General features: G+C 41.0%; 1 protein-coding gene and 1 non-coding gene across 9 annotated transcripts in view; both read right to left on the reverse strand.

The window, feature by feature from the left end:
• Positions 1-18,963, reverse strand: part of CNOT1 (CCR4-NOT transcription complex subunit 1) — a 60,002-nt gene that overhangs the window by 25,889 nt on the left and 15,150 nt on the right. For 2 of the 8 annotated variants that reach the window (XM_035543777.2, XM_035543773.2), the window contains exons 9-21: positions 17,164-17,290; positions 16,784-16,894; positions 15,009-15,179; positions 14,299-14,426; positions 13,036-13,276; positions 11,755-11,874; positions 10,798-10,920; positions 10,413-10,564; positions 5,458-5,608; positions 3,895-4,096; positions 3,346-3,489; positions 2,096-2,220; positions 1,106-1,392 (exon numbers count right to left, since the gene is read on the reverse strand). In XM_035543777.2, the coding sequence (XP_035399670.1) occupies positions 1,106-1,392; positions 2,096-2,220; positions 3,346-3,489; positions 3,895-4,096; positions 5,458-5,608; positions 10,413-10,564; positions 10,798-10,920; positions 11,755-11,874; positions 13,036-13,276; positions 14,299-14,426; positions 15,009-15,179; positions 16,784-16,894; positions 17,164-17,290 (2,082 nt within the window). Of the gene's footprint in view, positions 1-1,105; positions 1,393-2,095; positions 2,221-3,345; positions 3,493-3,894; positions 4,097-5,457; positions 5,609-10,412; positions 10,565-10,797; positions 10,921-11,754; positions 11,875-13,035; positions 13,277-14,298; positions 14,427-15,008; positions 15,180-16,783; positions 16,895-17,163; positions 17,291-18,963 lie in introns of all 8 variants that reach the window. The other 6 variants (XM_035543776.2, XM_035543771.2, XM_035543778.2 and 3 more) reach the window with 3 other exon arrangements.
• Positions 4,993-5,128, reverse strand: LOC118246625 (small nucleolar RNA SNORA50). Its single transcript, XR_004778191.1, has one exon. It is a non-coding gene; the product is annotated as a small nucleolar RNA SNORA50 (small nucleolar RNA).

Below are 18,963 nucleotides of genomic sequence, written 5' to 3' on the forward strand. Positions count from 1 at the left end.
ACAGCACATCAGAGTGCCCTTAACATCAAAGACACAAGCTTCACCTAGGCACACAGATTATTATAATTCTACTTCTGAATGCTAGACCATTACTACTCAGTGAGAGCAGAATCTTCAGGTCCCCCTTAAAAAGGTTCGTAAAAGAAGGAGCAAGAAGGTGGTTAAACCTCAAGTATGTCAGCCTCCAATGCCTTTATTCATCGTTAGCTAAATACAGCTACGATATCCAGCTCTGAATGCTGCGAGCAGCAGCTTTTATAGCTGACAAAATACCGTAGGGCAGAAAAACTATAAAAGGAGAATAACGGCAAGAGGTAACACGCTCCTTGCTTTTGAATCCACACTGCAAGTCCGCACATTTCTAGTCATTAATTCCAAGAAACTTTTAAATACATTTCAAGTATCTTCCTCCAAAAATGAGTGTGCATTTTGTCCAATGGGATACAATCCTGCCTACAACTACCGTCTGCCTTGAGAGCTTCTTCTACCTGCATTCAAATTAAGAACTTTGAAAAAGCTTTTTTGTGTGTGTGAGAAAGGTTTGTATGTGTCACCAACTCACAGCTATCGACCTTCTGGAAGATTTTGGCACTGGAGTAATACCCTTCATAATCTTACACAAAGTTAAAGCAGAACATTCTGAGTAACAGATGATCCAGATGCCACACTGGAGATTCAAATTCAAACCCAGGCTTAGTTCCTAGCCAGCCTTTTACTAAGGAGTAGTGCAAATGGCACTATCAGCGTGCACCTGTTAAGAATATTTACATTCACGCCATTTCTAACAAGCTGACAACTTCAGTCAACACAACACTTCCCTGAATTATTTTTATACAGGGAGGCCACTAAGTAGTTTCAGCATCTCAGTTTGTCCCACATTTACACAGACACCGCATTTAATATTTTGATTTCAAAAGAACCTAGTCACCCTTTTACTAGCACATCACCATTTTGTTTCAGCTCAGCATATATTAAAGGTAATCCTGAAGTTGACATATGTAGATTTCTAATACATATAAGCAATCCTGTACTGCATAACTAGAGCAGGTTCAAGGTTAACAAGACATTACATGAATTGTTGGAAGTATTACCAAAAAACACTCACCTATTTTTAAATCTATCTAGTGCAGCAATACCAAAATAGTACATTTTGGATGCAAAAGGCTTTCGTAAGGCTTCAAGAACATAGCGCAGGGCCAGGCCCAATGCCATATAAGTAACCAGTCCTTTCTCTATTATCCCACCAAAGAGGCAGGCTGTTATGTGCAGCTCTTTATCTGGGTACTGGGGAAAGAAACGGTATTCCTCAAACAAGTTCCTCAGCATACAGTTAAACACTTCTCGTTCCCGTTTAATGTTGGAATCTTTAAACCTCTGCAGCATTTCCAAGACCTGCAAAGAAATTGGAAACTGTTACCACCAGATTTGCTTTATTTCAGCCCTTCTGCATCTATAGGTTAAGAACACAAACAGCTAAGGTAGACTGCACTACAAGCCAGACTGCAAAGTAAGTGTCTCAATAAAAAATAAATCTCATTTTAGCCAGTAGATGCTACATCACTACAATTAGCTTTATCTTCAGACTTCAGCTTTCTTTCCTTTATTTTAAGTAACTGTCCTTAAATAAAACTTCTTGCTACCTCCTACCTCATTGCTTCAAAACTGGAAGATGCTGAATGTTCATTTACATTTTTCCTATAGTTTATAACCACAAAAATACACTAAAGTAAGTCTGAAGTACTTCAAAGAGCAACTACATCAGACTGATATGCTTCGATACTCATGTTTTGGTTACACTGAAAGCAATCATAACATAGAACTGAGGACACCTTTATACATTTAGAAGTTGCAGCCATTTTTATATACTTTAAATATATCCAAGGTGTAAGCATAACTTAAACTGTTTAAAGGCACACTTTAGTACTTATTTTGAATACCCAAGCCCCTTGTGAGACTTGCATCATTTTAGGAGAGTTAATCAGACAGCTAAAAACTTCAGTCCACAGGACCGAAAAGTTGGATGTAACAAGCAAGTTCACCAACTATATAGAAGGTCTCTAGACAGCTGATGCAACTGCTGCAGAATGGAACTCACCTCATCTACAGACATGGTCGGATGTGGTGGATGGTTATAAATACGCTGGAAGTAGCTGTTTGCCTCATCATCTATTTCTTTGCTAAAGTGCTGGTTAGCCTCTGGCCACACCTGAGATAAGTCAGCTGTTAAAAAAAGAAGGGGACAAGGGGACAGGCATTACATTCAACTCCAGAGGGTCACCATCTCCTCTAGTTCCTTTTCAACTCTTCCACAAATCTATACAAAGCCTGCTAGTTTCTCTTAAAAAGCAATTACTTAACCTTTCTAGTTGACAGGAATTCTTATTCAAGAATTTGTTTTCAAGACACTTTTGCAAAAGAACTGAATCCTAAAGGTGGAATTAGCCTCATAGTACTGTATTCCTAGAACCCACTACAACCCAAGCTAGCCTCAACTGACACCTAAATCAAACGAATGTAAAACAGACTAGAATAACGCATGCTACACAACACTAACATGCAGACAAACTTTCACACAGACTTTCAGGCCAGCCAGTGAGCTTCAAGCAAGTTTATACTGAATGCTCAAGCCCAAAAAGAAAAAACAACGGTCACTAAAGCTGCCTTCGCTGTACATCTATGGACATCTGCAACTTTTATGGAGCAGCTATCGAAGACAACAAAGGTACGTAACACCAGCAATGGGGAAGATTTAGCATATGACTAGACTTCCTAAAGGAAACATTTGTTTGCTTCAACATTTCGTTGTGAACTTAGAGGTATAAATGAGCTAAGGATAATGACTCAGTTTTAAGGACCAAATCATTCTTCAAAAAAGAAAGAAAAAACAATCATATTCCCATCAACTTGTTAGTCTTATTTCTTTCCAGTGGTGTTGCCTAATTCACTGGTCTGCCACAACAGGACCTTACCCAGGTAGCTTTGATTAACTTTGTTACAAACAAAACAAAGAACACCCTCTTAAAACATATATACAACTCTCTAAAAAGCAGGATAACACTTTTGTTCAAAACATAGCACAACAAAAAAAGGACATAAAAAGAGACTGTTCATGCAAATCCTTGACATTTGTATTTACTCTGGTAGCTTTTTTTTAAATCCCCTCCCAGCTACTCGGCAAGCTGCTAGTATAGAAGTTCAGAAGCACCTTTTTCAGTCTATCAGTATAATACAAGAGCCATGTTTCTACTATTTGTCACCTCCAGATCCACGCCACCCCTGAAGGAAACGCAGATTAACTGCAGACCACAGTCACACTTCACAGTCACAGACAACACTACCACTTACAAGGTTTCATCTTACTCTGCTGGAATGTAGGCTGGTTCAGTCCAGATGTGCTCAGCTTCCTTTGCACGAATGGGTCATTGTTCACTGCAGGAAGGCCCAGGGCTCCAGTTCCTATACCAGTCAGGCTACCCGTAGTAAGACCACCTACTGAAAAGCAAACAAGGTATTGGTCATCTCAGCTGCACCCTTCCTAGTATACATGTATCACTTTCAGCACCTTGCCATTTCCAAGAAACGTTCAGAGCCATATAGCCTCAGAAATATCCAGTATCAAGCAGTTTTTTCTAAAGCAATTCCTTATCTCTGTCCCAGCCTAAAACGATGCAGCTAAAACCCATCAAAAACATAAACCCTCTTGACTCTCAAATTTTATATCTACTGCAGTTGCAACATTTTCAAATGCTGTTTCAGCAGCGACCTAGGAGCAAGCTCTGTACGACTCCCTCCCACGCAACACCGCTGCCTGTCCAGTATTTCCAGCCACAGCAGTGACAATGTCTTCGCTCTGACGTGTCAAACATACAAAACACACCACACAGATAGCAGTACCTGGAAGTTGTGAAGAGAGTCCTCCAATGCCACTGAAACCTGTTGTCTGGTTTTGGGTGGAAAGAGGGGGAAACGCTTTTGCTGGTGACTGAGGAGTACTGAATGCAGAGCCCAAATTCGGAGGGAAGCCTTGCATGCTCTGGGTATGAGGAGCAGCTGAGCCACCTAAACTAAGAGATGCCATGCCTGCAAGCGAGTCGATCTGAATGAAAAAAAGGAAGATTATACACAGACAGACATAGACTGCAATCAAGCTCACTCTTTGCACGTTTTGTATGAAGACAGCTTACATATTAAATCATCCTGTAAAGAGTTTTTCTGCATGGTCACTTTAAATTCTGAAGTCATCCAGATTACCCCAAAAAGGCCGTTTGTCTATCGAATGCTATTTCACTTATTCCTTTACAATCCCATAAAATCCTACTCTGTCAAAGGTTTTACAGAAAGGCTGATTGTTCCCTAGTTTCTAATTAAGTATAACACAACAGTAAACACAAAAAGCAGTGTGTAGATTTTCGTGCTAGAGCAGTTTAAGCTCTGCGGTTGGAGAATTCACCAAGACTTAATCAAGCTAACAGAATATTTAACTGTCTGAAGGATCCCAGAATGTTCACTTTTCATAGCTAAACACCTGAGAACACAGCCTCCAATAAAAGCCATTAAGATCTGGATGATGAGTAGGAGGGAAGGCACAGTACCAGCAGACATAGCAATAAATTGTGATTCTGTGAAATTAAGAGCTCCTGTCTAGGAACTGCAAAAAACTATTATCTATCCAGAAGATAGCATGGATTCAGACTCACATCTGCTGCTCTACTTCTTCACATCAGTTCTATGCAGCAGGTTGCCAAGATATTAGGTACATTTGATGAGCAACTTCAATAAAGTAACAATTTACATGGATACTGCTCTCTGTATTGAGTTTACATAATCTACTGACGCTTCAGACATTCTTCAATGCTGAATTGCCACTACTTCGTGTGAATAAGTTTTCACCATTTTAAAATCTGCCAGTGAATGTAGTTGCTAGAAGCAAAATCTGTCTGCAATGTGTTGCTCCCAGAGGAGGAAGGGATGATGAGTGGCAGGGAGTAACTTAAATGTACCTTGTCTTTAAAAGAGCAGTTCAGTTGAGAGCTGAAGAGCCCCAGTTATAACAAGTCCTTATGCTCTAGCACTGTTGCTTGGCCCGTGAAGCTACAAACAAGACACATCAGGTTCAAAGGCAGTGCTTAACTCTCGAAAGTCTTAGAAAATTTTAGCACTTTAAAGAAACTCTCAGCTATTTTAAAGCAAACCAAACCGCTATCACTCTTCAGTGCTCCCATCCTGCTATACTTCCATAATTTCTTACAGACATCCGTGACGTGAACGACAGTTCTGAACTACAACCCTGAGGCATTAATCTGCTACGAGAGAAGTTATCTAGACATGCAAGCATAAAAAACTAAGGGAGCCAGATGATGTTTTATGTAGTCCTGCTGAAAGAGCTCAAATAGTGCAGCAGAACTAACGCTAATCAACGGTTTCTAAAACCACAGCATGGTATTATTTATCCACTACCTGTACAGGAGAGATGGCATCCAAGCTGCTCGCACTAGGTGGGCGTCCTTTTGGCATGACTCCAGGTGGCGGCTGCCTAGCCTTGTTCATGACGCTACTGCAGTTAGCCACCATGGTGAGTATCGTCTCTGACAGCTCCTGGGAAACACTCCTAGAGCAGAGGAGTAGAACAGTGAGGCATCCAGTGTTCACAAAACTCAAGCCCCTGATTGTTCTCCTTCAGGAAGTGGGACCACATTTCACAAATATAAACTGCAAAACAATCCCAGCAGAAACCACACTAGCAACAATTGCATTACAGCCATTTCACTTGGGACAAGCTCTATTTTAGATAGAAGAACGTAAACTGCAACTATAAAGATTCTCTGACAGCATATTCCCCCTTTTTAATAACTCCAATACTGGTATACAGTTATCCCAGCAAATAATGACTCAGAGAAAGCTGGGATGTGTATCTGTCTACCTAGCTTCAATAGCCCGTGGCAGAACAGACAGTCTGCAATGCTCTTTGCCTGCTGTTTTGTTACAGGCTATATAGAGCTCAACTTCATGAAATCAAACACACAACAGCTTCTGCTATAATCCCTTGGTCAAATCAGCTCCTCAAGGCTCCTCCCTGTTCCCAGGCTTCAACATTCAGAATTGTTCCCACTTTGAGTATCACTAGACACTCTCTCCAGAAGAGAAATATGACATGACTAAAGAGCTTACACAATAGAGAGACACTTATTTTTTAAGTAGTACTGAACTGATATAGATGGGAGTTAAATACCCCCCCCCAATTCCACTAAAATTCATTTGTCTATAAGCTGACCAACATGCTTTATTAATAAAACATTTAACCAGAGGCAAGAAATCTCCAACTATTCAAAGAAGTTGACTCAAAACCCAGCAGAACAGTCACACTTAGGCCTGAAGGCACCGCACAACTGAGGGAAGCCAACACCTTTCTGAACAATTCCACGTCTTGCTGCCAGGCTTCCTAAGGGGAGGGAAAGGCAGCTCTGCTGCTGGCATACCTAACCACAAACGTACCCATGCAACGCTAACATTTCACTCACGGAAAACACAGCCAACTATTTATGCCTTTCCTACTCCCCAGTTCTACCTTTTTGGCAAGTACAACTAAAGCAGCAAATTCCTTCCTGTAATGGTGCAACTGTGTTAAACTCATCTGGAGATTCCTCATTTTCACTGAATTTTCACAAGCTTTCACAAACTGCACGGATGTTGGGATGAGGAGGAAAAGGAAGCAGAACCATCCCGACAACTAGGGCAGGAAAATGAAGGGCAGACTAGCCCTCAGCTTTGGCAGCCATCCCATTACAGGCTACACAGGGTTAAGGGCTTCAGCTTGCTCTCCCAAGCCAGTGCTCTACTACACAGTGTGGGAAAAAGCTGTCCTGGGACAGACAGAGAATCTGGGGAGCTACCATGGGCAGGCAACTTTCCAGGCAGGATCAATGTGCATTTTATCAACTGCTTCACAAGCTGGCTCCTCCAAATGTATTGATATCCTCTCACTAGCAGCCAGTGTCAAGAGACTCAAAAGCAACCTGCCTGGGATGGCGGGTTTCAAAAAGGGATCAGAAACTTACCTTCAAAGTAAGCTCAACTAAGGAAACACTTGGCTTTTCCCCTTGACTCAAGTGTGAGCAAACCAAAAGTTTTTCTAATCAAGCTGTGAAAGCAGTAAAGTACCTTAGTCAAAAGACTTCATTTTAATCATCTGTGGGGGGGTCTTTAAAAGTCCTTTGGAAACAAAGGTCTACATTTGCATGACCATTTCTGAATCTGAAGAACACTGAGAGGCTTCCTTACACAAAACCTGCATTTATTTATAGCCGGTTCCTCTCTGCAAGCCATACATCTGCTATAAATGCCCAACAAGATATTTCTTCCCGCTTGTCATTTAAGATATGGCCTGTGAAACAGCCTGGCCACACAGGGAAACAGAAAGGATTTCTGTCTCAAGAAGGTGCAACCAGACCTGAAGACAACTCCGAGGCACAGCATGACGGAGGCTCAGAGTTTACAGCATATATTTACCTACAACCCAATTCCACAGAAACACAAATCCCCGTAATGTGCTTGTGACCAACTAGCAGGAAGGAAAGCAGGCACTCAAACACCGCAGCATGCTTTAGTTAAGACAGATTCCAACCTGCTGCAGCTAGAGGTTACCGATCACAGCGCAGCCCGCAATGCATAACACAGGTTTATAATCCTGAATTTGATGCTTACGGTGACCAGTTAGGTCATCCATGCTTTGGAACGAATGACTAACTTTTTGTCCTGCCATCTAGACAGATTAAAGATTACCATTTTTATGTCACGAGACATTGCTGTATGTCAAGATACATACACACCACAATATTTTTTAAATAGTACTGAGCTGCAGGTTTTCACAAAAGCTGCATCTGAGGCAAATGATGTGAAGTAGCAAATAGCTTCTTTAATAAGGGCACGCTTCTTTATCAAACTAGATCTTAAAGCAAAAGTTCACATGCTTTCAATTCTATGTAAAAATATACTCAGCCAGCTAATCTTAGAGCCATTCCAGGAAGAGAACTGGGGGAAATTGTGGAAAGGACAATTTTGAAAGATGAGTAATGAGGAGAGCCAGGGACCACAGTCAGCCAGCTCTAGGAAAACGGAATGTCAGCTTAAGGGAAGCTCCAGCTTGCTGGATAGAGCAACTTCATATCTCTTGCACTCTTTTTTCCCACTTATACAAAAAGAAAAATACTTTCAACTTCTTTGATTTCTTTCTACCTTACCCATACAAGCCAGGAGCACCGCTAGCATTCTTATTTTCTACCTCTGCCCATTCCTACCACCCCCCTCTCTTTACAGAGGTATCGATGCACAAGCAAGGAGGAAAAGCCTCTTCATTCCTTTAGGCACAGGCAGCCAGAAGCATCGCCCTGTCCTGAGGCCGGGACTGAGGAGGAACCACCAGTGCTGCCAAACCGACTGTGCTGGGCATGGGCAGGTCCTGCTGCCACTCACCTCACTGCAAACCCCTGGGGGGAGGACTTTTCCATAAGCAGTTTGTTACCAAATCACACACTTGGTCAGTAAGGCAGCCTGCGGTGCCAAAACCACCCTGGCTTCACTTGAAAAACACTAAGTAATAACAAGAACGCTTACTTCGTTCTGGAGCCTCGCTGCTATGTGCCACAGCAGCAGTACTCACCAGTGCTACACAAACTGCACCGACACAAATAAAGGGTTCCAGACCACGCAGGGTCCTAGGGGCTTGAAAGTGTCCCAACTACAGCTTAATTGAAAGAAATTACTCCTAAATCGACTACCCCCAGCAGCAAACTTCAGGTGGTAAAGCAGAACCATCCTCCCAGTCATATCTAATGTTACTGTGATTTTAATCTCCCAGTCTTTCCAATGCCTGCTTCCATTTGTGACTGAAACGTAAGCTAATCCAAGTGAGTGCTTCGTGAAAGAAATTAAGTGTTTTCTCTTTAAAGCTTAAAGAGAATAACTAATGGAAAATGACTGCAAGTAGGTCACATTCTTGCATAAATGGGAATACAAGCGGCTATAAAAAGAAACCAGAAGCTGAGAGAATTGTGCCAGTAGAGAACTGCTAGCTTTTGGACTAACTGAATAAATAAAACTTGGTAACACATCAAGATTCAGAACACAGTGACATTAGATGCAAGTCAAGTCTACAATTAACTATTAAATCTCTAAAATCTGGATATGACAACATGCAAAATACTGGAATTTCAATTCAGTTTGTAGTCTCAGAAGACGACGTACTTTGAGTAACGGGTATTTTTCAGTCCAAAAGATGGACTAGACAGTAACGTTTCCGAAACAGTACTTGAAGTTTAATTTTGTTTAGGAGAACCTTTTCTCCTAAAAATCTTACAAGGACCTCTGAAATTCCCTTCCAGTTCAGATAGCAATCACTATGCTGGTATTTGTTTCTCTGTTGTTTACGCGAGCTTGGAATCATCTGACACTTCTACATATGTTTCCTCTATCTGTCAAGACATCGCTGCGTAACAATATAATCCTTAGACCAGCTAACATGCGCTTGGGTATGCCAGACTCCTTAGGTGTCAAAACTTAACACCAAAACTAGCACCATCTCCAGCTTCCAGACCCTCTGGCTCATATGTCACACTGTGCTAAGCCTTGTTAACTCCAAAATATTGCTGCAGTCAAATACCACCTTGGTCTGACAGCAACACCACCAGTATTTTGCAACATTTAGCTATTTTTACTTAAAACATGATTTAAAATTGATTTGTCCAGTTTCTGCTCGCTTTAGTCTTTCTGTAACCTACCTGTCCGTCTTGCAGAGAGCAGGTCTCTAGGACCTACACTATTTCCTTCAGGATTTTAGCTAAACAAATTCATCGGCAGAAGACCTTAACTATTTCCCATCCTTTGACTACTTTGAGACAGTCAGTATTTCAAGTAAAAACAACTGAAGTTACATGTGTCCAGTTTCAGTCTCAATTACATTACAATCTCCACCTCTCTTCTATGCATAAGGACTGCATTAGCCCTCTCTGCTAGGGTAGCAACCACATATTTGCCTAACATGATCAAAAAACCCTTTATAAAATCTCATTGTTTCCCAGGATGCCGCCCCATTCTGTAGTTATGACTTATATTCCTTTTGTCCAAGTCACAGCCCTGCCTCTGGCCATTCACCCAGTACTTCACTAACCAGCCATCCCGCGGTTACCGAGATCATCCCACCCACTTGACTATAAAGACAAGAACACTTTCAGTCTCATCACCTACTCTATATGAGAAGCTTCACTGAAAAATTAAACATACTATCAAATCTAGCTGTGCAAGATTATAACTCTCAGCAACCCATAGGAAACCCCAAACCACCTGTGAGCACGTGCAATACGAGGCCAGCAAGCAGGCTTCAAGCAGATGACATTCCGTCTAAGCAATATTGCCCTTACCCAGCACAAGCTTGCAGACATGCCAACATAGTCGCCAAGGTTTCTGGAGGAAGCTGAGCACTTTTGGGCTGATCTTTTTCCGGAGCAAGGCCACCCAAGATAGATGGACATCTTCTCTTTAAGAAAGTCATGCAGGCCTGGATGAAGGGCTCCTGAGGAAAAAAAAAAGTTAGCTTAATCTCCCAAACCACATCCAAGCCATTATTTCAAACTTGGCAATTGTACCGTGGGAAGAATCGCACTAAGCTATTATAGTTCAGTGAAAATGTTGAACTATCAGACCATGGACACTTTCCACAACCTTAAAGCTACTTATAAGATTATCAAAGTGACTTAAGTTAGTCACCGATAGAATGTAGAAATAAAAAGAAAAATCCTGCTTTACCCCATGCTCCCGAATTTTATCTGTGAGCCATTTGTCAAGTTTGAGGTATTCCCGTCGAGAGGCAAGTGCAGCAAGGTCAATAACAAAGGCAAATGGAGTACCATTTAGCAGCATTGACAAGGCCTAAAGAAAAAAAAATCAGAAGACTACTAGTGAAGACACAAGGATACCCTTTCTCCTTTCTAAACCCCACTTACTTTTTAATAAAGAAGTCTTCCTATCACAGCCTGCTGTGCTTTCATAGTCAACAAAAAGACTGGTACTATCAGCTTCACACAGTTTGCTCGTGGCACAAATAAGCAAGAGCTCTCATCTGAAAGCACTGCATGGCCTTCTCGTAGAGACCTTGTGCTTATGGTTTTAAATTCCTCTGTATGAAAATCTACCAGCAAGCGGCCAAGAGCTACCAGGACAATATTGCAACAGAATTAGTCAGAATAACCTAGCGTCTCCCTGCCAACAGGCCTTGACCACTTCAGAGCCACTGAATACATCTCATCAGCATTCATCCTTGAACACAGAAACTGATATAACAAAACTAATTTGAAGCTCTTGCACTTTGTGACACCCAATTATTTTGCATCTAACTTTAGAAGTGATAAATGCCTTTAAGAAGCCAGATGTCGCTTCCAGTCTCTTTTGTGAATGTGTAAACAATTAAAAAATAGCAGTATTCTCAAGAAACCCCCATTCCATCAACCTCAGCGGTGCCTACTTCAAACAAGTGTCTGAAGGATATTTTCTATACTCCCATTTCAATGGTATTCAAGGTTAAAACGGTTGAAGCTCTTCCTGGATTTACAGTACATGCATATAGCAAGCAGTTCTATTACACTGCTTCTTAGGAATCCTTACTAAATTAGTCACATCCAAGTTAAGCTTAGCCTTTGTTACAAGATGAGCAAGTCTGCATAAGACACCAGACAGAAAATAATAATGGTGCTTTGCAAAACTCACCTTCAAGTCTTGCGCCACATCAAGAATACGTGACAATTTTGCCTGGTCATACTGCTCCCCTCTCATGTACCATTCTGCCATTGCATGCATGATAAGCTGACGAATCGAAGGAGACTGACCCTGAGAAGAATTAAATTAGGATTGTACTTCATGCCTCTAAGAAAAGGATCAACTATTTGAACATTTAGTAGGATATGTTACCTCTGAAGCCTAACACACAAACATATTTACTCTTTAATTTAGAACTTAGTTTCTTACTTGGACTCTTAACATGTGATGAATAAAATTATCCAGGAGCTCAACTAAAGGAATGATGAATGTTCCTCTCAGTTACAGAGAAATAGCTTTTGGAATAGGTGAATCACAGAACGTTCCGCCTGATGTGCTGCCTGAAGCCAGAACTGCCATGTCACAGCCTGACATTGCAAAACCAGTATCTAGCTCTTTGCTCACACATGAGCAATCAAAGCACAATTCAAGTAAATTTCCGCTGGCAGCAAGGGTTTTGCTTTCAGTTCCCACATCTGAGGAAGTCAAACATCCTCAAACTGTAGAGCAGCACCCTGTCACATGACAGCTATCACTCTGTACTTTATTTTGGAGCCTAGCCTGCTGAAAAATTGCATATTCTGTCATTTCAAGACCTTATGCGAAGAACACATCACTTTTATCCCACCCCCATTCTGCAGTTTAAAGACTTGTACCAAGAAAACAAACATTCATAGCACTTCAGCTAGTGAACAACCATGACTTTGCAGTGAATATGGACCAAGATCCCCTGAGGTCAAGCTTTGTATCCTCAACTCCACTGTACCTAAAAGGGCAATGTATTTTCTAATGCAGATTCCCCTCCCGCCCTAGAGGCTTCCTCCTATGACTTGTATTTACTGAACTACCAGCGGGCACAGTGATGAAAGCCAAGATGAAAGGCAAATCTGTAAAAAAAAAACTACTTGTTTGCCCATTAAAAACATGGGGCTTATACACATGGTTGCCTTCTCTCAGCATGGAAGTTCTCTTTGAAGAAGGGCAGCAGCCAGTCCTAGATTTTCAGGAAACTACACTCTCACTACAAATTACGGTACATGCAGTTTCTTTATACCTAGAATAGTCTCCAATGCACTTGGCTAAAAGTTGGAGGCTATCTTATTTTGAACCGTTTCCTCTCTTACTGCTTAAAGTTTCTATGTTTTATATGTGCCAGGCTGTCTCTCTCCCTCTTGTTTTTGAAATCAAACTTTACTTAAAACTTAACGGTTAAACGCCAGTGGAAACACTCACCTGTCCATGCCATGCATAGTGCAAAATGATGGCCGAGTTGGGATGGTTGCCGAGGAAAATTGGCATGAGCGTGGAGATGAGTTCGTGGCGCAAGGTATGCCAGGAAGTGTTGATCTGCAATAAGGCCAATACCAACATATCCGGGCAATGCTTGATAGGAAAACTGAAGAGCTGCTTAACCTGCTCATACTGTCCCACTTCTGCCAATCGCAACAGAGATTCGATCAAATCCAGGCTCTTCCTAACAAAAGGAAAAAACAAACAGACAAGGCCCCCCTCAAAGTTACAAGTAGTTTGCTTACAGGATCCTGGATTCAAACATTTTGTAGCATCAGCTGCAAGACTACATAAAGTAATGCCCACTGCAAGCAACCTGAAACTGCAGCTCCTATCAAGTGCAATTAAGCCTACAGGAATATTCTTATCCGTGAAAAATATCTTTTCTTTTTTAAAGACAAAAAGAAAATCAAACCAATTTAAGAGCTTAAGAGCTCTTGCTATTATGGAAGAGGGAGAATTGAACACCGATGTTCAAAAAAATTCAGCTTGAGGTGGGTCACCTGAATAACTAAACTTGAAACATATCTCCAAAAATGAAACGCATGTTTTCTACACCTGAGTACACACCTGTGAAATCTGAGGAAGATATTCTACTTTTGTCTCTTTCAGAGATACAGACATGGCTACCTTCTCCTACTTTAACCATCTTTCCCATCCTCCAATTACTTACTTCAGGTTGTACAATGGGAATAGAAACAAATATCTGCACTGAAATCAGCTACAAGCTGTATTAAAAGCAGCTGTAATTGTCAGCTCAAGGAGTCATATTACTCAGCTTTGTGCAATAACACAGCAATAGCTCTATAAATTTATTATTTAAATCCCAGGACTTACTTCATGTAAGTGGAACAAGTTTTTCTAATGCCATCCTGAAAAAAGACATTTAAATTCTTATCTCCTCTACCCCCTCCCCCTCCACTTATAAGATTCACCGAAATACATTGGCAGAAATTCTCCAGACAAGCAGAATACTCCATTAAAAGCAACACCTAGCAATACATTTTCAGATATTACGGAAGTACACAGGAAGTTCTAATGTGAAAACTTCCAGCAAACACTGAAAAATACTGACAGCTGATCAACTGGAATGTACACATAGCTACAGACACATCATGTTGCATGAAGGTAAAGTCACATTTGAGCAGGTAAGTTGTCTTACTCTAAATCTAGGTAAGAAAAGCGGTTTGGGGAGAGCAGGTTTACCATGTGGCAATTTCTCGATTGTCATCCTCTGGTGGTGCTTTCAGGATGTCTGTGGCAACAGTATGACAAGCGTAGTCAGCAAAACAGAAGATGTCAGGGTTTATGAGGGAATGTTGAATGAAGGAGAGCTGGTGTAAGAGATATCAAAAATAGTTAGTTTAGGTCTTCGAAGTTACAGGTTCCTTCCACTTTATCAAGCAACATTTCTGAGAGCAACACAAACCAACAAAGCAGTAGAAATCAGCCAAGATTGACTATAAGCATGTTTTACACAAGACTGAACCTCACTAGAGCATAAGAACTACTCTTCCCACGGTTTCTGAGCATGATAAATAAGGGTGTGACCAGGGCACCTGCCTGCACAGTTGTGTTCTGTAAAGCTCTAGCCTTTTTGTGTAATGAGGTAAAAACCTCCCAGGACTGCCATGCAGCAATGGGTCTGCGCTCAGCTGCACTGCAAGTCAGAGCTCCACTAAAAACAGACGCAGTGTGACGTGTAGAGCAAGCGACCACCTTCCCGCAAACAATGCGGACACCGTTTAATTTACGGACTGTACTTCGGTAACATACCTGAGGCCTATGCCGTACAGGCCAAGTTGTCAAACATGGCTTGTTTGAAAATTCATATTACCAATCCACATCTGCCATTTGGGAAATTCATGAACTTCTTACGTTTTGTACAGACATGGCCAAAACGCTGGCAAACCTACCTGGCCTTCTGCATGCTTCCAAGGTCTGTATATGGCATTAACTGGAAAAACTTCCATGCCCAAGCCTCTCTGGATGCCAAACACCACAATATGCAGGCCCTTGCTGTCACGAATCTGAAATCCCGGGTGGTCTAATTCATAGGTTACTACTTTGAAGTCCAGGCTAGGATTCTGCATCCAAAAAAAACAAGAGACTAGTTAGCCTTAAGCATTACAATCTTCAGTACTTTCTTGTAAGAACCCCACTTCATCAGTATTTTGCTCAGCTTAACATCCACCTGACTTTTAGTTGAAGGCAGTTTTTGTTTTAAAAAACACAATTTGGATAGCTGAGAACTCAATGCAAGTTACTGTTCGAAACCAGCCTGCAAATCTCACCTCCCCCAGCACCACAGCCAGTAGCTGTTCATCTTTCTAAACATCTCTTTAACAAGTCTTCAAAAAAAAACAAACAACACAAACACCCAAAAAAACACCCAGCACAGTTCCTTTCTTAGCATACTAGCTGATTCCTTTTGTAGGCTTCTATACACCCTCCAACAAGAAGCAGAAGGATCTGACCAGCTGCCAAGCAGAACTTGTTTTCCTTTTGAAGGATTTACAGTGCAAGTGCTTGCAAGCACCTATCAGATTTTCAGCAATAGTGTAAAACCTTCAGGATGAGGGGGTTTGGAGGGAACTATGGCAATTACAGAACACAGACATCGCCTTCCAAAGATAGGTGAGCACCACATACAAAAAAAATAGATACTGACTGCTCAATGTGTCAATTTCCTGACAAGCTGATGTAACACAAAGTAAATGTGGACCATGTCAGATGCGTAAGAAAGGGCTTGGGTGTGCTTACACAACTGGAAAGTTAGACAAAAGCATGAAGTGCCTGAAGAACAGAAAATACTTTATTGATAACAGAATGAACATACAGGAGAACTCACACTATTTGTGCTAACAACTGCAGCTGTAGCTTACACGCCATGTGTATGCTTTTATAGAATGAAAAAAATTCAGAGCTGTTTCCTTAAAGGAAACAGAAGGTAGACGCAGTACAGAGCTCTCTAGGAATAAAAACAGTACACCTACATTAGCATGCAAAACCTGTCATCTCTACAGCACAATGGGACTCAGATACTGGTACATCATGTAGAACAGTCTAGCTGTATTTTTTGAAAATTCTTTGGAAAAAAAAACAACAGCAACTCCTTTGTAGATTAGAGGGACCGCACAGAAAACTCACCCAATACACGGTAGGCAACGGAAATGGTATTCATGTTTCACTGTGTTAATTATGAAAATTGCTGCTTATAAAGCAGTGGGAAAACTTTTCTATTTTTGAAACATCACCATGCACAAGAAGCACTGAGAGGTTTGGAATGAGTAGCTACAAAAATATTTTGTTTCATTTTAATGCCTGCAGTTAGAACCTATGCAAAATAAGGTGCCTGACGGACAGACTATTTCCACTGTCAGAAATAAATTCTTCAAACATAAAACCCCTCAGACAACACATGCTACAGCGCGTGGAAGTAAGCAGTGTGGAATGAGTTGCAGGTTGCACGCACGTTATCCATTCAGGTAGTTTTTAGCTCCCACAATTCTTCAAAATATTCTTGTTCAAAGGGAAAAAGACATCATTTAAGCACAGCAGCACAATTGTATTCATGAGTTTCAAAGCCATTCAGGCTGCTAGGAGCTTTAAAAAAACTTTATATTCACACTGGGCCACATCCTTCTTTCAGATGTTCTGCATTCAAGGCCAAGGTGCTCACAAAACTTACCAGCTCTTTAAGAACATCAATTAAGACCTCCACATTCCAGGTATGGGCTTGTGCTCCATCACTTTTATCTTTCCCGTCACTCCAAATCCCACTGCCAGGAGCCGAAATAGACTGCAAATAAAATACACCCAGTCAAATACTAGCTAAAAAACACCAAGTCTCAGAAACCACTAACCACTAGAACTCTCTGCGCTACAAAGAAAAACACAGGGTTCAGTCTGGTAATGACACCAGTTGCACAGTTCTAAGAATCCCTCGCTCAGAAATGTATTATAGACGTTTATGGCAGAACAAAAGAATATCGAATAATAAAAGCAAGTTTTAATTTTCAGTTAAAAAACCACATTCCCCTCTCCCCCCGCCCCGACCAGACCACTCACTTGTAACGGAATACCATCTGTCAACCCTGAATGAGTTCGAGCCATCATCCCCAAAACCCTGGCAACCTGGGCAGCCGTGACTTCCCGGACACCAAACTGCATGATTATGTTGCGACATTCTTCAACACTAAGATGCAACAAAACAGACAGACCTTAGTACTACAGCAGGTTTTACTGTGGCACAAAAAGCCATAAAAACCAAAGCACAGACCATTGGGAGAAACTAATTGCAAAGGGTAAAATATGACAATTTACTCAGCTTCACAGTTGTATCAGTCAAACGCTCCAACATAAATTCTAAGGTAAGCAACAAGAAATTCTAAGGTAAGCAACAAGAAATTCTAAGGTAGCAAGTCCATGCAATTATTTCCACGAAGCATACAGAGCTGTGTATTTAATTCAAAGCTAGGCAGACTCAAGTTAGTGAGACACGTTTGACAGGCTATGCTTTGTCAAAGTAAAAATACAGGGTAGGTTCAGCAGTGTTTTCTGTTAAAAGCACTTCCATATATTGATCTATGAAACAGAGCTTCAAAGATTGAAGTTTTCTGCTAGCTGAAAGTGAAAAAAAAGCTCTGACAACACGCATTTCAACAGTGCACATCACCAGTTTGACAAGGTAAACTGAAAATATGCAGCTCGACCTGATACAAGCCACAGAGTTTCTGATCAGAGGTCAGTAGCAAAAACATTCAAGGAGCCAAAAGAGCAAACAATTACCAGAGGCTTAAACACTGATTTTTTTTTTTTAATAAAACTCAACTTTTTTTTTTGCGGTATTTGTTTCACTTTAACGCTTCTCAAAGAGGCCAGCAGTTAAGATCTATACAGCTTCAGCACAGATCAAGTATGTTTTATTTGCGGGCACATGCTAACAAATTCCTTTTCAATACCTTGAACACATTTATGTTGTGTCTGTATTCCACCACATCAACAGAAACTTAGTTAATACTATCTTTGAGATCTGATCACCTCCTCAGCACAGTCCAAAGTCTTCCAGAACACAAAATCATTTATTTCTCCTAGCTTATGCTTCTTAAGTGAATCTTCCCCTAAGAAATGTTAGGTTCAAACTGAGGGCTAAGCCTAAGTCAAAACCGGTCACACATTTGCAGTCTCCTGCTATCACAACTAGGTATCAGAGAACTCTCCTTGATCCCTAAGAACTGCATCAATAAATCCAATTCAGTTTTTGAAAAGATAACAGATATACAGTATGAAAGCTTTTAATATATTCTAATTAACTCTTCACTAGAAGTCTAGCTTAGGTCTAGCTGCTTCTACTTTTCTGGTGATAATTCCAATTCACACATGTATATAACCTATGTAATAGAATATTTGCGTTAGGTGCAAAGATGTACAGTACTGTTCATGCCACTCCCAGCAAGTCCACACAGCTCTCTACATGACAGCCCATTTCATGCAGCACAAGCAACTCCAGTTAACAGAACTGCATATACAACATTTCAGAGCAGGGGCAGATAGCAAGAACATGGAATACTGTCGTGAAGATGTGGGTGAAGTATTTCTACAAATACACACAAATCCAGGGGAAGTTTAAGACAGCTGTGTTTTTATCAAAATAAGCCTAAGCAGGCACAGACTGAAGATGATATCGGGATATTCTGCTTTATCACCAGCAACTCATTATCATAATTATATCCTACAGCTTCAAATAATCTCTATTATGAAGTGTACCACACCCATCACAATCTAACACAAACAGAAAGCTGCTGTTGGTCAGCTCTCTTGAAGAGAGATCATCACCTTCAGTTTTTCTCTAATTCACTTCATGTGGAC

The sequence above is a fragment of the Cygnus atratus genome, chromosome 12 (assembly GCF_013377495.2).
Source record: "Cygnus atratus isolate AKBS03 ecotype Queensland, Australia chromosome 12, CAtr_DNAZoo_HiC_assembly, whole genome shotgun sequence".
NCBI classification, from domain to species: Eukaryota; Metazoa; Chordata; class Aves; order Anseriformes; family Anatidae; genus Cygnus; species Cygnus atratus.